The sequence below is a fragment of the Theropithecus gelada genome, chromosome 5, assembly GCF_003255815.1.
Source record: "Theropithecus gelada isolate Dixy chromosome 5, Tgel_1.0, whole genome shotgun sequence".
Taxonomy (NCBI): domain Eukaryota; kingdom Metazoa; phylum Chordata; class Mammalia; order Primates; family Cercopithecidae; genus Theropithecus; species Theropithecus gelada.
Window position 1 is genome coordinate 41,125,253 of NC_037672.1, and position 21,666 is coordinate 41,146,918.

General features: G+C 43.8%; 1 protein-coding gene across 2 annotated transcripts in view; it reads right to left on the minus strand.

Annotated features, from left to right (window-relative positions):
- BEND4 (BEN domain containing 4) overlaps positions 1–21,345 on the minus strand; it is a 47,918-nt gene extending 26,573 nt beyond the window's left edge. For both annotated transcript variants that reach the window (XM_025385968.1, XM_025385967.1), the window contains exons 1-3: positions 20,998–21,345; positions 20,120–20,842; positions 11,885–12,451 (exon numbers count right to left, since the gene is read on the minus strand). In XM_025385968.1, coding sequence (XP_025241753.1) covers positions 11,885–12,451; positions 20,120–20,606 — 1,054 coding nt within the window. In that variant the 5' untranslated portion in view covers positions 20,607–20,842; positions 20,998–21,345. The remainder of the gene's footprint in view (positions 1–11,884; positions 12,452–20,119; positions 20,843–20,997) is intronic.
- Between the last annotated feature and the right edge of the window lie 321 nt (positions 21,346–21,666).

Below are 21,666 nucleotides of genomic sequence, written 5' to 3' on the forward strand. Positions count from 1 at the left end.
ATTATTTTTTAGTTGTGGGATTAGGGTAGTTATTATGACTTTTTTTTTTCTGAGACAGAGTCTCGCTCTGTCGCCCAGGCTGGAGTGCAGTGGCGCACTTTCCGCTCACTGCAAGCTCTGCCTCCCAGGTTCGTGCCATTCTCCTGCCTCAGCCTCCCGAGTAGCTGCGACTACAGGCACCCACCACCACACCCGGCTCATTTTTTGTATTTTTAGTAGAGACGGGGTTTCATTGTGGTCTCCATCTCCTGACCTTGTGATCCGCCCGCCTCAGCCTCCCAAAGTGCTGGGATTACAGGTGTGAGCCAGTGTTTACAGTGGGTATAACAGTTTTATACTAATTTAAAAGTTGTTTGAAAAATGTCTACATCACCGTTGTCTCGCCTTCCTTGCTGTTACTTCAGTGTGGAAGGGACAGTCCTAGAAGGGCTTAAAAGCTGGCTGTTTCTTTCCATGCACATTTAGGCAGCAGTACTAAGCTATGACCCAAGCCAGTGGATGCACATAGGTTGGAAGGAAATGGAGTGTTATGTGTATTTACTGGCCATAGGAGGCTCTATTTAAGGCAAATGGGTCCTGTACACTGATAACTGGGCACAGGCTAAGTAGACCAGGAAGACTGAAGACAAGACTCTTATTTGGTCAATTGTTTTTTTTAAAAAAAAAAATAGCCCAAACTGCCCCAGGTGTTCTGAGTGCCTCCCTTCACCAGCTGTCCTCCCATCCTCCCACTCCTGGTCCTATAAGGCAGGAACCTAGAGGCACCCCTGGCCAACACCTGCTGTGAAGGATTTGGAACAGCACTCTTAACTGGGGGCTCTCCGGATAGGTGCCTAGATTTACACAGGGAAGCTGTGGAATCAAGTGGAATATTATCTGGGGAAAAAAAGTTAATCTGGAAATGGAGATAGGTGCGTCTAGAAAAGTGGGAGTGAAATTTATGATCCTGACCCACAGCTACACCACGCTGCCTGCCTGGGAGGTGCAACAGCACTGAAAAGGAAATTGTGGAAAACCTGTCCTCGTGTCCCTCTGTTCTGTTAACCTAAGGTTCTGTGGGGGACTGTGGAGTTTCCGAGTGAGGACTGGCCTTCACGGGTGGGGTGAGCGACCAGTGCTGCAGGTGCAGCTGTGTGGAGACCAGGCCACCACTCCACTCCTTTGGCCCCCAAGGGAAGAGAGAGTGGGTCTTGACTCTCAGCAGCAGGAGGTCAGGGGATCCTCGAGGAGCTGGTGATGTCCCCAGAGGCTTTCACAGCCAACTCCCTCCTCGTGCAAATTAGGAACTTTTTATTTTATTATTTATTTATTGAGACGGAGTTTCAGTGCTGTAGCCCAGACTGCAGTGCAATGACACGACCTTGGCTCACTGCAAGCTCCGCCTTCCAGGTTCATGCCATTCTCCTGCCTCAACCTCCCAAGTAGCTGGGATTACAGGCGTCCGCCACCATGCCCGGCTAATTTTTTTTATTTTTAGTAGAGAGGGGGTTTTACCATGTTGACCAGGCTGGTCTGGAACTCCTTACCTCAGGCGATCCACCTGCCTCAGCCTCCCGAAGCGCTGGGATTACAGGTGAGCCACTGCGCCCAGCCTAAATTAGGAATTTTAAACAAGTCACTCTCACGGTGAAACTACTACTTCAGACCCATTGGGCATGTTTTACTCATTCATTTGTCCATTCTACAGGACAAAGTCTGACAAATCTATTAGGTGTAATGAGAACATAAATGAGGAACTAAAAACGAAACTTCTATATTACAACGAAGAATGGCTATAAAGGCACCTAAAACATACCTACTACCTATCCCGATATTGATATTTATAATTTTTTTCTCCTCTATGTAACATAATTTCAAAATGCATCTTGGAGAATCCTGGAAACAGTAAAATACTTAAGAGGAAGAAAGGAAATAAGGAAGGTCTTTTGTGTAAATAATACATGTAAAGCAAAAGGCACCCAATAAATACTGCCTGGTGTAAACTATTGTCATTTAAGATTGGTTGTCTATGAATTATCTGAATTCTCCATAGAGGCCACTTATGTGATTCTGTTGACTGTGCCTTCTTGGCAGCTGTACTGTCTAAGCAGCAGTAGACAATTTTGTCTAAGCAAAGTAAAAATGGAGAGGAATGGGTTACAAATGTTCCACTGGGTATGTAGGATATCTAGATGGTGTCCCGCTCAAGAAAAGGAAAGCGCCCAGGGATGTTAAAGTCACACACATAGGGTCTTTAAGACATTCTACGATAACACTAGTAGACACCAATTAACTGACAAAAAGCTTTGGATATTAGTCCTAAAGTAACTCTTGGATACTATTATTTTTCAGTGTACTGACTCTTACACTTATTAACCATGTGATTCTGGGCAGGTTACTTAACTTCTCCCGGCCTCTATGATCTCACCTGTAAAACTGGGATAATGACCTACTGTATACAGTTATTGTGAGGATTAATTAAAATAATACATGTAAAGCAAAAGGCACCCAATAAATAGTGCCTAATGTAAGCTACTGTCATTTTAAGATTGGGAGTCTAGTGAATTCTTCATCGAGGCCACTTAATTGACTCTGTTGACTGTGCTGTCTTGTATGAGCAGCTGGTAAAAGAGACTAGTGAAATGGTCTTCCTAAATAGTTTTCCTTGGGGAAAACCGCTCAGATTCTGGTTTTGCCCATCTTAAGGGTGCTTGGGTCTCTAGTTCCTAATTTTCATTGCATTAAAATCTTGATCAGTTTCTCTCTTCACCCTTCAAGCAATATTTAATCTATCTTGCTATACAGTTGTTTTCAAGGACTTAAAACATCTCAAAATACTCCACACACACTTTTATAGGGCAATTGAATTATTTACTGTCCTCTGACAACCATGGCCATCTGTGTGTTTCATCGTCTTTACGTGCCCTATTCACATCATCTCTGTAAAGTATAAGCTCCTGGGCCGGGCGCGGTGGCTCAAGCCTGTAATCCCAGCACTTTGGGAGGCCGAGACGGGCGGATCACGAGGTCAGGAGATCGAGACCATCCTGGCTAACACGGTGAAACCCCGTCTCTACTAAAATACAAAAAAAAAATTAGCCGGGCGAGGTGGCGGGCGCCTGTAGTCCCAGCTACTCGGGAGGCTGAGGCAGGAGAATGGCGTGAACCCGGGAGGCGGAGCTTGCAGTGAGCTGAGATCCGGCCACTGCACTCCAGCCTGGGCAACAGAGCCAGACTCCGTCTCAAAAAAAAAAAAAAAGTATAAGCTCCTGAATTGTAAATATCTAGAAATAAACAATGAGCTGTATTAGTCAGCCTACAGATGCGCAGTTATATTTCTGTTCATGTCAGTATCCTCATTCCATTAATTCAATTCAATTAACATGTAGATGTTACAACATGCCTAACAGTGGGCTAGGAAAGAGGGGACACAAAGATGACTTTGAGCCTCTGTCCTCAAGGACCTCCATGGCCTGTCTCTCTTCATATCAGGACATCAGGAGACAGAGACACAGACACATATAGAGTAACCACTTCCTATGGTAACGATAACAGAATCTGCATGACGTGCTATGAAAAGTGATGAATTTTGCTTGGGAACGGTGGGAAGCATTTGTTACAGTGTCACCTGACCTGGGTACTAAAGGATGGATAGGAGTTTCTCAAGTGGAGAGAAAAGGAATATGTTCTTAGGTTGAAAGGAATAGCAGGAGTAAAGGAAGGCCTGAAGTATGGAAGTGTTTGGCTGCTCAGGGATTCACAAACTGTCCAATGGGGTTGGAACACTTGGTGTCTGGTGGGCATTGAAGGCTGAGTCTCCAAAGACAGACAGGAAAAGATCCAGGAATTGAAGAACCTTGTGTGTCACACTGAGGATGCTAGAATTTACTCCATAGACTATTTGAAGCCCTTAGAGGCTCTTTGGCAGTGGGTGACCTGGGGCTGTTTTGGGGAGAGACCAGAGTCTGGTGTGGGAGGGACTGGAGTCTGGGAGGGGAGCTTAGTGACTCTTGCAACAGCTCCAGTTATGAGATAAGCCTGGTTGACACTAGTGGAGAAAAAGGACAGGTCCCACTGATGGGTGGGTAAGAGGTGGGACCCAGAAGAGTGGAGGCTGACTGGGAGTCAGAAGGAGAGATGAGCTCTGGATGGATCTGAGGTTCTCCACCTGGCCAACTAATTGAATGGTGACACCTTTGTAAGGTAAGAATACCACTTATCATAAGGAAAACAACGTATGATTTCTGGAGCACTAAGCACAGAATAATTTCCTCTTTTTCTTAAAGTTTCCATTTATTGAGTGCTTACTGAAGACTAGTAGGCACCCAACCAGGACTTCATTGCATTTGGTACTTTCAACATCCCTACAGTATTATTAACCTCACTTTATAGAAAGGGAAACTGAGGTTTGGCACGATTAAAGCAATTTTCCAAAACAATCACAGATACCAAGTAGCAGGAGAGGAGATTCAAACACGGCTTTGACTCCGAATCCATTCTCTTTACCTCCTGTTGCTGTCTCCCTCAGTGTCACTGATAGCTGTAACCCACAGCCATGATGACGTTCACCAAATTCTCAGGGAAAGAACTCAATTCTTTATTCCTCTGTCCCTATCATTCGCTCTAATACTCAGAATGTACTAAGTTCTTTTCATCTACCTCAGAGCCCCCACTTTACATATGATCTGTGAGTTTCTCAGGATCAGAAATCGACCTGAGCATTTTCCCTCCCACAGGCCCTTGTGGGTATATTCAAGTTTGGAGGGTGGTGAGGGCACCGGAGAATACTAGCACACGTCTACACTGCATCTACTCTGGGGTGTTCTGTTCTTGCAAAATTCCTGTTATCCAAAAACTGACATGACTGATCACTTTAAAACTTTCTTAGAAAATGACAACAGTGGACTAACATGATCAGAATTGCAGAATCCAAGGTTAGTTCTCTAGTTTGTAGCCTCTGGAGTTGGTACAGTGGATCCTGATGAGGATTCACGGATTCGGTATGTGCCAATGTGCTTTACTTGCCAAAATGTATTTGTAACCCCCAAATCAGACCTTGTGACCCCCAAATCAGACCTTGTGGTGCTTTTGTAGTGACTCACAGGCATGTGCAGAGTACTGAAAACCTGATATGCACACATTGCCAGCTGAAGTGGAACAAGGCAATGTTCTGCCTTCTTGTTTCAGCTCTCATCACTGTAAAGAAGTGTCCTCACCATGGTCTATTATTTAGTGCTACAGTTTTTGTATTTTTGTGACTTTTGTTGGTGATCTCACTGTTTCAAATGGCCCCAATTGTAGCACTGAAGTGCTGTCTACTGCTCCTAAGCACAAGAAGACTGTGATGCATCTTACAGAGAAAACAAGCATGTTAGATACACCTCATTCAGGCATGAACCATAGTGCCGTTATTCAACCAGCGATAATTATTAAATAAGATCTCTTTAAATAAACACGCACATAAAACAAAGTTATATACTGATCAGCTGATGAAACTGTTGTGAACAGAGGCACTTAAGAACCTAGCTCTGTATTTCCCCTAGGAGGAATGTTTTAATATTCTCAATGTGGTGCTCACAGTGACTTTATAGAACACAACGATGATGAATAATGAGAATCAGCTGTTTTGAGGGTGGCGCGGGTAACAAACTAGATCTGGAGTCAGAGGCTTGGATTGTAATCCTAGGTTTCCAACTGAGCTCACTGTCCAACCTCTTTGTAAAATAGGAATGATATTAATATTTGCTGTGGCCCCATGGAGTTATGAGGATAAAATGAGATTAAAAAAAGCACTTTTCAGAAAGTTGAGGGTGCTACAAAAACATTAACAATGCTCTTCAACTAAGGGTGTGGGAAAACTGGATTTCTACATGCAAAAGAATGAAATTAGATCCTTGCCTTATAGTATACACAAAAATAAACTCAAAATGGATAAAAGACCCAAATACAAGACCAGAAACTATAAAAGTCCTGGAAGACAAAGAACACAGGGAGAATGCTCTGGACACTGGCCTTGGAAATAATTTTTTAGGTACCATAAAAGCTCAGGCCACAAAAGCAAGAATAAATAACCCAATGTAACAAATTTGTACTGTACTTGAGATTAAGGATATTGAGTAGATTTTAGCAGCTCTTACTACATAGAACAACAACAAAATTTTCAGGCCACAAAAGCAAAAATTTAAAAAATGGAACTGCATCACACTAAAAAGTTTCTGCATAGCAATCAACAAAATGAAACAGCAATCTATGGTCTGAAAAAAAATTTTTGCAAACCATGGGATTAATATCTAAAATATATAAAGAACTCATACCCTTCCACAGTAGAAAAACAAATAACCCAATTACAAAATGGGCAAAATACTTGAATAGATACTTCTCCAAAGAATATCAACACATATATAAAAATATACTCAACATCATTAATCACCAGGGAAATACAAATCTAAACCACTATGAGACACCACCTGACACCAGTTGGGATGGCTGTTAGCAAAAGGTCAAAAGATAACAAGTGTTGGTGAGTGTATGGGAGAAAGGGAACCCTTGTACACCATTGGTGGGAATGTGGAATGGTATAGACATGGAAAACAGCATTGGAATTTTCCTAGAAAATTAAAAATATGACCCAGCAAACCTTCTCCTGGACATATGCCCAAAAGAAATGAAATCAACATCTTGTAAAGACATCTGCACTCCCACGTTCATTGCAGCATTATTCCCAATAGCCAAGACATGGAAACAACCTAAGTGTCTGTCAACAGACAAGTGGATAAAGAAACTGTGGTGTATTATTGGATAGAATATTACTCTGACCTAAGAAAGAACAAGATTTTGCCACTGCCACAACATGGGTGAGTCTGGAGGGCATTATGTTAAGCCAGACCCAGAAAGAAAAATATTCTAAGATCTCACCTACATGTGGACCCTAAAATAAAGAAAAATTCAAATACACAGAGCTAGAAAACAAAACAGTAGCTACAAGGGGTGGGGAGTTGGAGTGGAAATGGGGTGATATAGCTCAGATGTTACGAAGTAGCACATATGTAGGATGAATAGGTCTAGAGATCCAACACAACATGAGGAGTACACAGGTGACAGATTTGTACCGTACTTAAGAGTAAGGCTACTGAGTAGATTTTAGCAGCTCTTACTACAAGAACAGCAAAATGGGTAACTATGTGAGATGATAGATACAGCTTCACTACAGTAACTTTTAACTATCTATATATCCTATAACTTCACTTTGTATACTTTAACTTTACAAAACAAAGTTTAATTAAAATATCAACCATAAACACATCCTTCCTATATTTGGCACACAGAAAACTTCAAGGTATTCTTAATGTGTTATAATTATTTTACTTTGGACTTTTCTTAGCAAAAATTACCACATTTTATGATTCTAAGACCCACAGTTTTTCAATATTTAAAATCCATGGACTTTGTGTTCAAAGGTAATTAAAATGTACAATTATGATTTCTTCTTTCTTAGTGGAGCATAAAGATTGGTGTAGCTTACATCCACTGGCATCTTAGATTAGATGAAATATGGTTATTTTATATTTGTCCTCCTTTATGAGTTCTCCTTAGTGTTGACTAAGCTTCCTAAGCAAATGTGACTACTCTAAACTGACACTCTCTCCAATGAGAAGTTCTATGCACCATTTTCCTTCTTTTAAAAACCCCTCATCCCTTCATGCTCCTGATTCAAAAGTCTTCTGCTTTTGTGGCTTTTTTCTTTTAACATAATTTCAATTCCTTTTCAAAAAATTTTACTTCTAAACACTTTCTAATTTTCTAGTGTGGTGATCCAATACAGAAGAAAATGTGCTAATGCTATTTGATTGGGATAAAATTTGAATTCCCTACACCTGCAACTGACTCTGAAAAGTTAGAAGGAATCTTCCAGAAGCCCCTGCTTTGTATGTAGCTGATCATCAAAAGACTGTGTTGGATATTTTACAAATAATACCGTAACACTGCCCCTCTCAGAGCAGTGCCAGAAATAGTGCCTGCCCACAACTTCTTTGTTTTGGTATGGTTTCTCACCTTTTCCCTTGAGAGATGCCCAAGTGAAATCATTTTTTCTTGTAGACTGATAGGCTTGTTTATTTTTAACTCTCATTTCAAGAACTGCTCCCAGGTATAAAGGCTTTATTTCAGAAAAAGAAAAAAAAATCCTCAACAGCACTCCTCCGGAAAGGCAGAGACATGACCGAGGAACACTGCCTGGGCTCTGACCTGCAGCAGCTGACCTATCTCCTTTTCAACCTTATTTTCTGTGCTACCTGCTGAGCGTTGCCTTCTCCTTTGTATTCATCCATCCTGCTTGGCTGTAAAAAAGTGATTCCCACAACTCAGGTAGATTCTACTAGAAGAAAGCCCCAGGTCCTTCCACAGAAATGTATTGGCCTCTAGAACGATGGGGTCCTGTTGAGACCACTGCTTAGGGAAAATCCATCCCAAATTATGTAGGAGAGTTACTGTAGGACAAAACATTTTTATTCTATGCAAAATCAGTGTACCACATAGCACACTTTTCTTCAAATGATAACAGATACCCCTCTACCCAAAATGCACAGCTAATCAAGTAAAAAGTGGATTCCTGGGTGTCACTCACAGGCTGGTTTATTGTTTAGGTAAAAATGGGCATTGAGAGGTAAGGGCAAGAGGGCAGTGGCTTCTCCCTTTGATCAAGTTTTCATCTCCAAGTGACACTTTAACCTGTTTTCCAATATTAAGTGGTCCCTAGGTCACAAATACGTGATAAGTAATCATAAAAAAACTAATAATTTTCTTCATTGTATACTATTTTTACTATGCATAATTAATAAACTGGCTTTTCATCCATATTGTTGGATGTATTACTTAACATAAACACAGTTATCCATGTGAAATGGTTGCTGGTTCAAGTTCGGGGAGGGGGCTGTCAACAGAGTTGAATGTTTACAGCAATAGGACTGATCATTAGCCTAATTTCAACCAGTGTCAATTCAATGTTTGATCATCAAGAAGCCTCAAGAAATGGCAGCATTTCCATCTTTCTGGGAAGTACAAAACACAATGATTAGTGGCAAGCCAACACTGAGTGAACCCCTACCACAAAGCACCTGACCTGCTATGGGTTCGGTAAGTGAGAGTGGGACTGAACCCCAAGTCTGCTTAGGACACATCAAGGACATACAGCTTGCCAAATATTTAGGATCAGGAATTAGACAATACTACTTGGGACATTTGTGTCCACCTGTCCTTGCACTCTGAAACTCTTTCCCAAGATGAGATCACGGAGTGCCACTAAGCACTTCAAAAGCTAGGAAGGCGGCCGGGCGCGGTGGCTCAAGCCTGTAATCCCAGCACTTTGGGAGGCCGAGATGGGCGGATCATGAGGTCAGGAGATCGAGACCATCCTGGCTAACACGGTGAAACCCCGTCTCTACTAAGAAATACAAAAAATAGCCGGGCGAGGTGGCGGGCGCCTGTAGTCCCAGCTACTCGGGAGGCTGAGGCCGGAGAATGGCGTGAACCCGGGAGGCGGAGCTTGCAGTGAGCTGAGATCCGGCCACTGCACTCCAGCCTGGGCTACAGAGCGAGACTCCGTCTTAAAAAAAAAAAAAAAAAAAAAAAAAGCTAGGAAGGCTCCTTTGGTTATGGTTCTGAGTGGCTGACAAAAGTCTCCGTAGCTGGATGACCTCTAGGACACGATTTTCTGCCCCAGTTAAAGAGGGGCAGTGGGGGTGACAAGAAAAATACCCGTGAGATAAACCCAGAGTGAACTAAGCATGGGTTACATAGCTGTGAGATTTGTAAAATCCCACAGTGTGCTAGCTGCAACCATGTCTCGGACTTGGGGAAACCAGGAGTGATCTGGTTCCGTTACATTCTTCTGGGTTCTACCCAGGGTCCCTCTTGTAGTTGGTGCCTGCCTGGCGTGGGAAAACACTACGTGTCTGCATCTAACTCCAGGGCTCCAATGCAAAAGGAGAAAATGGATTTGCTGCACCTCTTACTTCCCCAGCTCCACAAGACAACTGCACTTAATCTAATTCCAAAATGTTCTGAACCAAACCTCAGCTCTATTTGGAGAATTATTTTAAATGATAAGCCTTCTTTTTGCTTCCTTTGTCTACTAATAAACAAGTGGGTAGCTTTCTTTAACATTTCCTTCTTTCTAGATCAGCTGCCAAATTGAGTGACACAAAGATACTGTATCAAGAAAAGAATATAGCTTATATTGGCCAGGTGCAGTGGCTTGCGCCAGTAGTCCCAGCACTTTGGGGGGCCGAGGCGGGCGGATCACCTGAAGTCAGGAGTTCGAGACCAGCCGAGCCAACATGGCGAAACCCTGTCTCTACTAAAAATACAAAAAAAAAAAAAAAAAAAGAAAACATTAGCCAGGCATGGTGGTGCGTGCCTGTATTCCTAGCTACTCATGAGGCTGAGGCAGGAGAATCGCTCGAACTCAGGTAGCAGAGGCTGCAGTGAACCAAGATCGCGCCACTGTACTCCAGCACAGAGCGAGACTCCGTCTCAATTAAAAAAAAAAAAAAAGAATATAACTTATATTTATACATATGTATCGGCATTAAAATTTTAAAATTTTCTATGTATGATTTATTTTGAACCCCGATATATTAGAATAGTAGTACATGTATGCAATTAACCAGTAAATGTGTAGATTGGTGGGCACAAGTTTCAACACTTTTTAGCAACGACTGCACAATTAAAAAGGTTTGAAGAGATTGTTCTTGTTAATGATCTTGTCTTCTGTAAGCCACAGACATACAGGAATGAATTCAAAGATAAAAGTAAAATCAGGGCCGGTGCAGTGGCTCACTCCTGTAGTCCCAGCACTTTGGAAGGCCGAGGTGGGTGGATCACCTGAGGTCAGGAGTTCAAGACCAGCCTGGCCAACATGGTGAAACCCCATCTGTACTAAAAAATACATATGTATATATATAAACTAGCCAGGCGTGGTGGTGGGCGCCTGTAATCTCAGCTACTCAGGAGACTGAGGCATGAAAATCGTTTGAACCCAGGAGACGGAGGTTGCAGTGAGCCAACAAGGTGCCACTGTACTCCAGTCTCAGTAACTGAGACTTTTTGAGAGAGTCTCAAAAAATAAAAAATAAAAAAGACTTTGCAACCCAGAGAGAATGTCTTGCCAGAAAGATGATTTTACTACTCTGAAAATCTAGTGTCTCTAAGAGGCAGGAAATGCCTCATATTTAGCCAAGGCCAGCCACAAATAGTTTGGGGCCGGCTGAATTACCGGTCTATCTTTGACCTATTAGTTTCATAGTTTCTTAATAACGGTAAAGGACAGTGTACATGCTAAAGAGATTATGCTTGTTGAAACTTAAAAGAAAAGGCAGGGAAAGTTAATGAAATAGAAAAAACCATTTCATTTGTTCAGTGCTATTTGAGTTCTGCCTCTCAAAGTATTTCATTTTAATTTCTACCACTGACTAACAAAATGCATAGGATCAAAGTTTTTAAAAATTCAAAACCCATTTTAAAGGAACAGGACCACTTTTTAAGAAAATAGGCTTATAGCACTTGACCTATTTCATTGTCAAAGCAGCACATCTAGAAATTATTTTTATATTGATAGAGCTTTTATAGCTTTTAATAGGACTATGGCGTTCTATACACAAGAACACGGTAGCTGGAAGTAAATAGGCTAGTGGCTCATCCTACAATTTCTGTTTGGCACTGGATGGGCTAACAAGCCCATGAGCATGTCTGTGTTTTCCAACTTTTCTACATCACTGGCCAAAAAACAAAAAAAGCCCACACATACATAACACATACACATACATGAGTACAGAAATACAGACAGACAGATGAGACAAGTGAAAGAAAGAAGGGTTGCAGTTGTCTTGCAAGGGATATGGCAGGATACCTGGGATGCTCTCTAATTTCCTTCTGAGCTCTTCATTTTCTTGTTGCAGTGAAATAACCTCCTGCTCCAGCTCCTGGCATCGAGGACAATAGCCTTCCTCTTCCTCCTCCTCCTCCTCTTCTGGCAGTGTAGATGAAGATGGGTGGCCATGGGATTCGGACGTTGCTGGGGAAGTCCAGCCACCTAATGTATGCACAGGAGAGGTTGACAGAGGATCCACATCGGCCAGGTGGCCATATTCACTGGCTGACGAGGGGTTTGGAGTCGGAAAGCTCCCCGAGAGCAGGTAATTTTGTAGAGAATCAGTGAAAACCCTCAAAAAGGCAGAAGTTTGTTGTTTTCTTTGCATATATTGCATCTCTATGTCTACATTGTCTGAGGTCTGACTGTGGACCCCCTTCCCAATGTGACAGTGCTCCTGTCTTTCGTTGTAACTTGAGCCTTCCTGCTTTACGCAAGAAATCATGGACTGAGAATGGTTGGAGTCCAGGAGTTTTCCTCCACAATTTAAGAGGCTAAGAACTCGACTGCACTGTTGGGCAAAGGCATCCAAGATCATTCGACTCTCTGAAACAAATGAAAAGACACATCAGTGACCAACAGCCAACAGCAAAATATAAATAAAGTCCTCAATTTTGAGCTCAACATTCAAACATGTTAAAAATATGTATTTCTACTCTCTGTCATAAGCCAAGACGACACAGTAAATCCACTATGAATAGAATGCATAGCTTCCTGTTGTTCTGCGACTGCGGGATGCTAGATGAGTCACACCCAGTCTCTTGCTCTAGGAAACGGCTGGACTGTGACTTTGGGCACCATATAGAGATTTTCCTCTCTGTGGCATTAACTGGCTGCACAGGTCTGAACTCACACCTTTGGTTTCATTAATATCCTTACTCTAATGAATCGAGTCAGCCACTGCAGACTCAATTCCTCATTGATAGGAGGGCTTAAAGCAATCATTACTTCTATTTCTGGAGTGCCCTCATGCCCTTGCGATTAATCAGCTGATACAATCCCTGCCGAGAGTACATAGCTCCCAGATGCAAACTGGAAAAGAAAGATAAGTCTTTTTGAAGAGCTCACTAGAAATCTAAGGTAAAGCAAAGAGTGGGCCTATGGGCACAGGATGAACACAAAACTGTACGTGTCTTCTAACATCTGTGTTCACTATTCCTTCTTTTCACTTATTTGCTAACTTGGATTTCTCGTCAAGGCCAATGTTTAGGCTAACCTGATCATTTGAAAATCAGTAGTATCACTTCTTAGAACCTCTTCCGGTAGACTGCCAAATATTCTAAAATGGCACAAGGCATGGGTGCCTCTTAGCCCATGTACATGAATTCTAAAGCATATTGTCAACCATTGAAAGCAAAAAGCAAACAAAAGCAATCAACTCACTGCAAAAACAAAAGGGGGAAAAACCCAAATTGTGAAAATGTAATTTAATGATATCGAACGGTCTTGAAAATTTACCCTAAATATAAATGTCACGAGGTAGATTCACTTCTTTCCTGATTGCCACCTAGAATGGGCTATTATAAATACAGAGAGGGGCACTTTTCAGAGCTGACACAGAAGCATGAGGATGTCTCTTATTTCCTCTCCCCTTTCCCAGAATAATGGCAACAAACAAAATATTCGAGATTTTAGATGCCTATAACTATTGTTTAAGATAAAAATGCAACCAGCACTAGCTCTCCCTGAAAATGTTGACTAACTGTATTTTTTTTGGAAAGAAAAAAAACTTTCAGAATAAAAAATGGTGAGATGTTCAAGGGCTGCTATAGGAATAATCAGCTAGAACAGCTTCAATAAGAAATTCCCTAGAACACACCCAGGATGTAAGACCAAGGAAACCACACTTCAGGAGAACTCCATGCAGTGCTCAACATTCCACTGTGTTCTTTTTTCTTGCTATTCTTTCATGAAATAACTAAGATAATCAGAGGAGAGGGGTCCGAGTGCTCTTTTCCAACTTTTTAATAAGAATATATACGTAAAGCAGCTGGGTATGGTGGCTCACACCTGTAATCTCAGCACTTTGGGAGGCCAAGGTGGGCGGATCATGAGGTGGGAGATGAAGACCATCCTAGCCAACACGGTGAAACCCTGTCTCTACTAAAAATACAGAAATTAGCTGGGCATGGTGGCGCATGCCTGTAGTCCCAGCTACTCAGGAGGCTGAGGCAGAAGAATCACTTGAACCCAGGAGGCAGAGGTTGCAGTGAGCCGAGATGGTGCCACTGCACTCCAGCCTGGAGACAGAGTGAGACTCCATCTCAGGAAAAAAAAAAAAAAAAAAAAAAGAATATGTATGTAAAGCCCATATAGCACAGTGTTTGGCACATGGGAAGCATCCCTTACATCTCCCAAATCCTGAATCCCGCTGAAAAACTGCAAGTCAGAACAGAGGCCTGATCTCTTCTACTCAGTAGAGGATCAGAGGATCATAAACTGCACTGGAGTGTGAGAGGCCAGCACAACGCCTTGAGAAATAGTTACTGAACACATAGCAGGTACTCTTGTACATACATAGAGCATCTCAGTTTATAGCATTATCAGATTTACTTGACTGGGGCAGGGGTAGCAAGTCCACCCTAAGCTGGTTGAGAGTCCATAGGACTATTTTCTTCTTAGGATAGTACTTTCTTATTCTTAGGAATTCCCATTCTAGACCCTCAGACCTTGGCAGCAGAACCGCCACCTGACCCTCCTTCTCCAGCCAATCCTGTCCCCATGGCCAAGTACCCCAAGATCCAGGAATTCCCCACTCAAACTGCTTTAAGGATCTATGCTGCCATCTTCTCTTTAGCCATCAATCCAAAGACAGTGATCATGGTGTCAGACCCTGGAAGTGTGAACTGGGACCTCCATATATGTATATATGAGGTCCCTCCTGGTGGAAGATAAAGCTGGGAGTAGGGAGAGAAAGACATGGGTTGGCTGTAAATTCCAAACCTGGTTACCATGAAGGTGTATTTGTCAAGGTAGGTGGACGGAACATATTTTGTTACACAATTTGTTAGCTTGATGATTTATACTTTGTAACTATCTGATACATGCTCTGTGAGGCATCATCTGTACTCTTAATCTGGTGTCTCACAAAAATATTTGGGTGCCATTTATTTACAATGGCCAAAACCAAATAATAAGAAAGCCAACGGCTGAACTATACAAGTAAGAGGTTTAAGATGTTACACTCATTTTTTTTACTTCCTGGTTTCTGTTCTTTTATTAGTAAAATCAAAGGATGATATTGATTAGGAATTTTCAATTCCAGCACAACAGCAGTTTTCATTCATTTTAATCCTATAATCCCATTCTAGACCTGAAGTTGCATTTACTGTTTGCATTTTAATCAGCATAGTCCAACATAACCTTGATGAAAGGGACAAAATATGAAAGTCTAACACAGAATTGCCTGGTAAGAACTGCTTGAATGTATTTGTTCGGTGTCCTACAATACACTCAGTAGTTTTAATCATATTGATAAATCACATTAGAGCATAGATTTTAAGGGAAAAAAATCTGACTTAGGGACAAGCGTGATTTGTTTTCTTAATTGAAGGATAAACTTGTAACATGCTGAGAAAAAATCATTATGTGATATACTACATTATGAAGATAATCTATTAAAGTGCACTCAGAATATGAGAGAATAGCTACAATCATAAAGTAGTTCTTGCCTGCAGTTTTTTAAATGCTTCAATCTGAATTTGCTTTCAGAAATGATATGTACAAAAAGGGCTACTGTCACCCTTAAAGTTGAATTTTTTCTCTTCTCAATACCTTGAATTATTTGAATATTATTTTAACATTGATACATGGAAGAGTGTGATGAAAAATACTACCATTACATTTGATGGAAAATAGCAAATCTTTCCACCTAATACACATTGCATGCAGCAATAGTTTAGCCTTCTAGACAGAATATAATTACAAATGCAAGTACTGTGTGATGCCCATTATCATTAAGAAATGGACAAAAGTTCTGTTTTCATACGAGCACAATTGAATGGCTACTGATCTATGATTCTCAATTGAGCAAACTGTGAACATGTATCATGATGTTAACTTTTTTTTTTTTTTTTTTTTTCTTTTTAGTCATAGAATGCTCCACTCAAGTGATGGCAGGGAAAGAGAAAATCAACAGTTTACAGAAGGACTACTTTATCCCTAACTTCCCTAAAATTAAACGCCATAAAATGTTAATAAATCACAATCACAAAGCCCTCCAAAATGCCCACTTCTAATTTATTTTTCTTTATTGTGCAGCCTATTGGGAGATAATATCATGCTGCAAATTGTGCCTTGTCCGATTCCAAAATCTGAACCCATGATTATTTTTTTAATTAAAAAATTCATTTCGAGAAATTCGTCTGAATTTAAGTTGTTTAATCCATCCTAAATCTGATAAGTGAGTAAGAAGAGGGATGGGAAGTAGGCAATCAAACAGTCTCCCTACTTTACCGCCCTTCTTTGTAAGTAAAGCCTTGAATGGAATTTGCCCATCACAGCAGATCCCCAAGAGAATTCTGTTTCTATGAAGGAGATCACAGTAGTCAAGATTAGTGGTAACCTTTTGATTTTAGCCCAGCGAAGGGTGAAATATATTAATATTAAAAATGCAGAAGCAGAAATTTTTTTAGTGACCTACTATCATGTATTCATATATTATATCTACCCAAGGATTTCTCACTAGTTCAAAATAGATGATTTCCTTAAAACATTAATTTAACTTCTTTTTAAGAGACGACTTCATGGCATAGAAAATAGAAGTTAGAAAACGAAAGCATCTTTGGAAGCACTACCCTTGTCTTAAATCAATGAACTATGTCTTTTTAAAAAAATGCCATCCAATTTTTTTTTCATAATGGCAAACATCAACACAGCAAAACAGGATGCAATTTTTCTAAATAAATAAATCAATGATGTGTCAAAAATTAACAGATGAGTTAATATACTCGGTGCTATCAAAACCAGATGGTGCTTCCTAATATTCATCCTGCTCAGTCAATCCCTGAATATTTTCTGGACCATCGGTATATAAAATAGGATGCTGCTATTTGTGATGGCAAACAAAAGCAATCATGCCTGCCAAGCACATACTATAACAGGCAGCATTTCAGCTCTGCTAGACAGAAAGTAATTAGAATGCTTTTAATGTCCAAAAGAATGATGCTGATAGGCTGCCACAGATGTGTAGATTTATGAATATTTATATGGTGGTTTATAGCTGACACTTTTATCAGTTGAAGAAGATAAAATATCTGCCTGACTCAAAAGCTTGACAGTCAGGTTAATAAAATCTCATTAAAGAGAATGACCTATGCAATTATATAGGATTTATTGTAATTCATTTTTGATTGTACTCTGCTTAAAGATGCAATTTCCCATTTCCTGATGCCAAATTTAGGCTGCATATCAAGATCTACGTGGGTTTTAACTCTAAGCCTCCCACAGAGGAAAAATATGCTTTTAAAACCATGGTGTATTACCCCTTTTAAGGAAAATTATACTCTTCATGAGATTTTATAAGAATGTTGAAAAAAATCTATTTTTAATCACATATTTCTCTTCTCAGTTATGGCCCTTAATGGCAACTAAGATTCACTTCAACCCTTTCATCTCTTCACTGCATTTACTCTGGACACTCAGTTATGTCTCTTCTTCTGTCCTTGACTCATTTCATCACATGAATGTTTTGGCTATTTTCAGTTTACCAGGTAGCCTCAGACACTGCAATTACACTTTTGCAAAGGTGCAACAGGCAAAGCACCACTCCCATCCCCCACCCCATCCTGTATGCTTAAATGGCCATGGGTCTGTGCACACAAGCTCATTGGTTCAAAGTGGAACGACTAATTTCTCAAAGAACCAATCAGCTCTTCAAGTGGTTGTGCCCCTGATGGCCACTCACAACACTGTGCCTGTTAAGAGATGGTTTTGTCCATCAGTGATTAACATTATGACCACAATTCATGATGTCTAATTCTATGGCTTTTTTCCTCCCAGACTATTTTCCTCACTGCATGGAAGAAACCTACCATCCAATTCCCATCTTTCCAACAAGCACGAGGCATCCAGCCCTTGGTGCTATCAAGCTTACCCCTCTCGATGACCTCCCTTAAAAACAACAAAAGCAGCCGTGAGAATAAAAGGAAATACAGAGAAGTTTGAAAGGCATCAAAAAAACCCCTCTTCACTCCTTTAGATTTAGTGATGTTATAATTTCCATCTGGGAACAGAGACAAAATAAACTAAACAGGACATTAGAGGGAACACTGAAAGAGAACATTGAGAACAAGGTGAGAAAAGGGAGGAAAAAAAATAAAACACTCCATGAATGAAGGACAGCAAGGAAACTGCCAAGGTAGAAGTGACCAAGGAAAGAACAGCAAGTGACTGGTGCAGAAAAAAAGAAGCAATACAGGAAATATATAGCCAGCTAAAACTATGGATGAAAATGGAAATGAGACGGGGGTAAATTTACAGTGTATAACAGGAAGTAAAATATGGAAAGACAGTCAGCAAAGGCTGGAAAGAGAAAGCAAGAGGAGATGAAAGACTGACCTGGGCAGATAATGAGGGGAAAACCTCAATGAAAATGATGGAACTGAGGCTATGCAAAAGAGTGAAAGCAAAACACAGAAAATGGGGAAAGGACTCAAATGGCTGGAAAACAACATAAAAATACAGGATGGTAAAGCTGAGTCTAGAAATAAACATACGCCTGAACAAGAAATAGTTTAGGAGAAAATAAGATCCCAAACCAGAAAGAAAACGAACCTCCTTAAGAAAGGGGGAAAAAAGAAGAAAAGTAAGGAGGAAAATCAAGTAAGCCAACTGCCTAACGAAGAATATAAAAACACAATGGAATACTGGGGCAAGAGCAACTGAAAAAAATATACCCCACAAACAATAAGGAAGCCCACCTAAGAATCCCACTGAAAGCAATCAACCATCTTTATATCAGTGAGAGATGTGACAGATCAAGTCTTCACTATAACCTGTAATTAGGTTTTCTTTTTCAAAACCAATCCTTCATGTGTCAAAATATTGACAAACAACAGATTTATTAGTGGAGGCATCTATAACTCATTTAGACACAACACTCTATTTCCCACAGGGGAAAAAAAAAAGAGTCTCAGATTCACTGACATGCAGGATTTGGGGGGCTCCAAAGTGTCATAAAAGGCCTTGGCAGGAACTTTTAGTTCTAATGGGCGGATAAATGTGGCTGCACCCACTGGGAGCTGGTGGAGAGGTCCCTTGGGCTCAGGCCTCAGGCTGTGGCCTCGCAACCAGCCCATCTTGCTCCCTACAGGCAGGCAGTGGGCTGCTTTGCCCCGGCAGCGCCCGCGGACTCGGGATAAAGGAGAGGAGTCGCGGACCCCAGGGTGGGTGCTCCCCACGAGGTGTTTCTGCAGGGCTCAGGCGAGATGCTCCGGAGGGGCAGGGCCCTGCGGCGGGCAGGGACCAGGGGATGGCGGGGACGACGATGTGGGCGGTGGGAGCAGAGTGTTTGCGGCTCCCGGGCAGGGAGGAGGGACGGGTTGGTTCCCCGCGCCTCGCGAAGTCCACGGCGTGGCAGACGCGGGGCCCCGAGTCTCACAACCAGAAGGTGGGAGGGGAAAGGGACAGAGCAAGACAGAGAGCACCCGAGAAACACAGGCGCACATAAAAAGACATAAGGAAAAACGCAGCTGAGAGCCAACCAGCATGGACTGAGATAGTGTGAGAGTGCATCAAAGAGGTGGCGAAGAAAGCACCAGAAGGCAAAGGAGAAGTGGAGAGAAGAAAGAAATGGAGTAAGGAGGAGAAAGGCAAGAAGCGGACGGAAAAAGTGAAGCAGTACTAGAGCGTGCCAGCGAGGCGGCCCGAGAAGCTTTTCCCTTAGCGGCCGCCGCTATCCCCCTGGGGCGTCCGGCCCCACTCCGGCCCACGCCCAAGCGATCCCGGCCGCCGACCGCCACAGCCGTGCTTCCCGGTGCCGCATCCAAGCCGCGGAGCCACCTGTTAAGCGCGCGCCGTCGGAAGCCCAGCCGTGGCGGCGCTGGAGAATCCTCAGGAAGTTTCTGGGCGCGCGGGGAGGCCTCAGGGCGCGCCCCGACGTCCCGACTCGGCCCAGCACGGAAGAGTGTCGGCGGGCCCCCGCTTCTCCTTCCCGGGTCCCCTCCCGCTGCCCCCGGCCGTGGCGGGAAGGAAAGTTGTGCCGAGAGTTGGTACCTGCGCTGAGCTCCAGGCTGGCGCCGTCGCTACCCGTGCCGCCGGTGCCGGCGGCCGCCGCCGCGCCTGGGCCATACCTGACGACGGCGGCGAACGAAGACGACGACGAGGCGGCGGGGGACGCGGGCGGCGGCTGCGCCGGAGTCCTCAGGTGGCCCTGGGATGTGGCGGGCGTGCAGGACGGCGACGACGACGAAGCGGCGGCGGCGGCCCGGCCGGGCCCGGGGGGGTAGGAGCTCTGCGCCTGGAACTGCTGCGGCGGCGGCTCGCTGCTGCTGATGGAGACGGCGGCGTGCGGCGCGAAGGGCGGCGGGGGCGGCGGGGGCGCCCGCACGTGCGGCAGCTCCACCAGGGTGGGTCGCTCGTAGCGCTTGGCCAGCGCCGGTCTCTTGCTGGGGAACGTCTTGAGGACGCTGTAGGGGCTGCGCTGCTTGTAGATTTTGGGGACGCTGGGCCCCTCCTCTGCAGGCTGCATCTCCTCCTCCATCCGGCGCCTCGGGGCCGGTCCCCCGGAGCACGTCCCCTCCCCGCCGGGCGCCGGGCTCCGAGGGTGCCTCCGCCGCCTGCCCGCCGGCTCTGCCCTGGTGCGCGCGTGTGGGAGGGTGTGTGTTTGTGCCGTGGCCGCCGCCGCCGCCGCCGCCTGTCGCTGAGGCTGGCATCGCCGAGCCCCCGCGCGGGGGGCTGCCGCCCGAGCTCCTGATTGACAGGCCGCCTCGCCAATGCCTGGAGGGAGAAAGGAGGTAAAGAGCAAGTGTTTAGGGTAATATCTGCTAATGATAATGGGGGCGGGGCGGGGCCTGGCGCCGCAGCCGCCCGCGGGGTCTGCCCGCCGGCTCCGCGCCTCCGACGGGGAGGGGGGGAAGGGGGAAAGCGAGGACCTGGAGGGCTCCCGGGAACTGCTGAAGAAGGTGGGGATCCTGGATCTGGCTACGGCGAGACTTTAGAGACCCAGATGTGGACTCGAGGCTTCTGCGGCTGCGGGCGGGGTCCGGCTTCCTAAATGAGCTCCTGGCGCCCCCTGCATGACCCCAAACTCTCGGGGTTGCACAGAGGAGGGGCTAGTGGTTGGGGCGGGGTCGTTAAGAGTACGCGTGTATTACCGCAAGTTCTTCTACCAATCGGGAATTGCTCTCCGATCTTTCTGAAAAGAACCTCTTGAAGATCTTGGCCCAGGTGGTCGCGCGGTGTTTACAGGGCTCTGGGGTCCTGCTTTCCCCGAGCCTCGCGGCCTCTAAGCTCATGCGGAACATAAAAGCGCGCAGGGCGTAGAACTTTTTCACGTTTTCATTTGTTTCCCGTAGGGGCCCTGAGAATGTGCATGACACCATCATTCCCCCCACCCCCCATTATAAAGATGAGAAAACCGAGGCGCAGAGAGGCCGAAGGGAATTGCCCAAAGTCAGATACTCGGGAGTGTGTGGCTGTGTTGCACTGACGCATCCGGATTGTTTGAATTCAGCTCCTGACTTCTCATACCCAGTAGACTCTGTGCAATTGAGTGGGGAAATGACCTGACACCTCCCTTTGAGGTGATTACTTTCAACAGT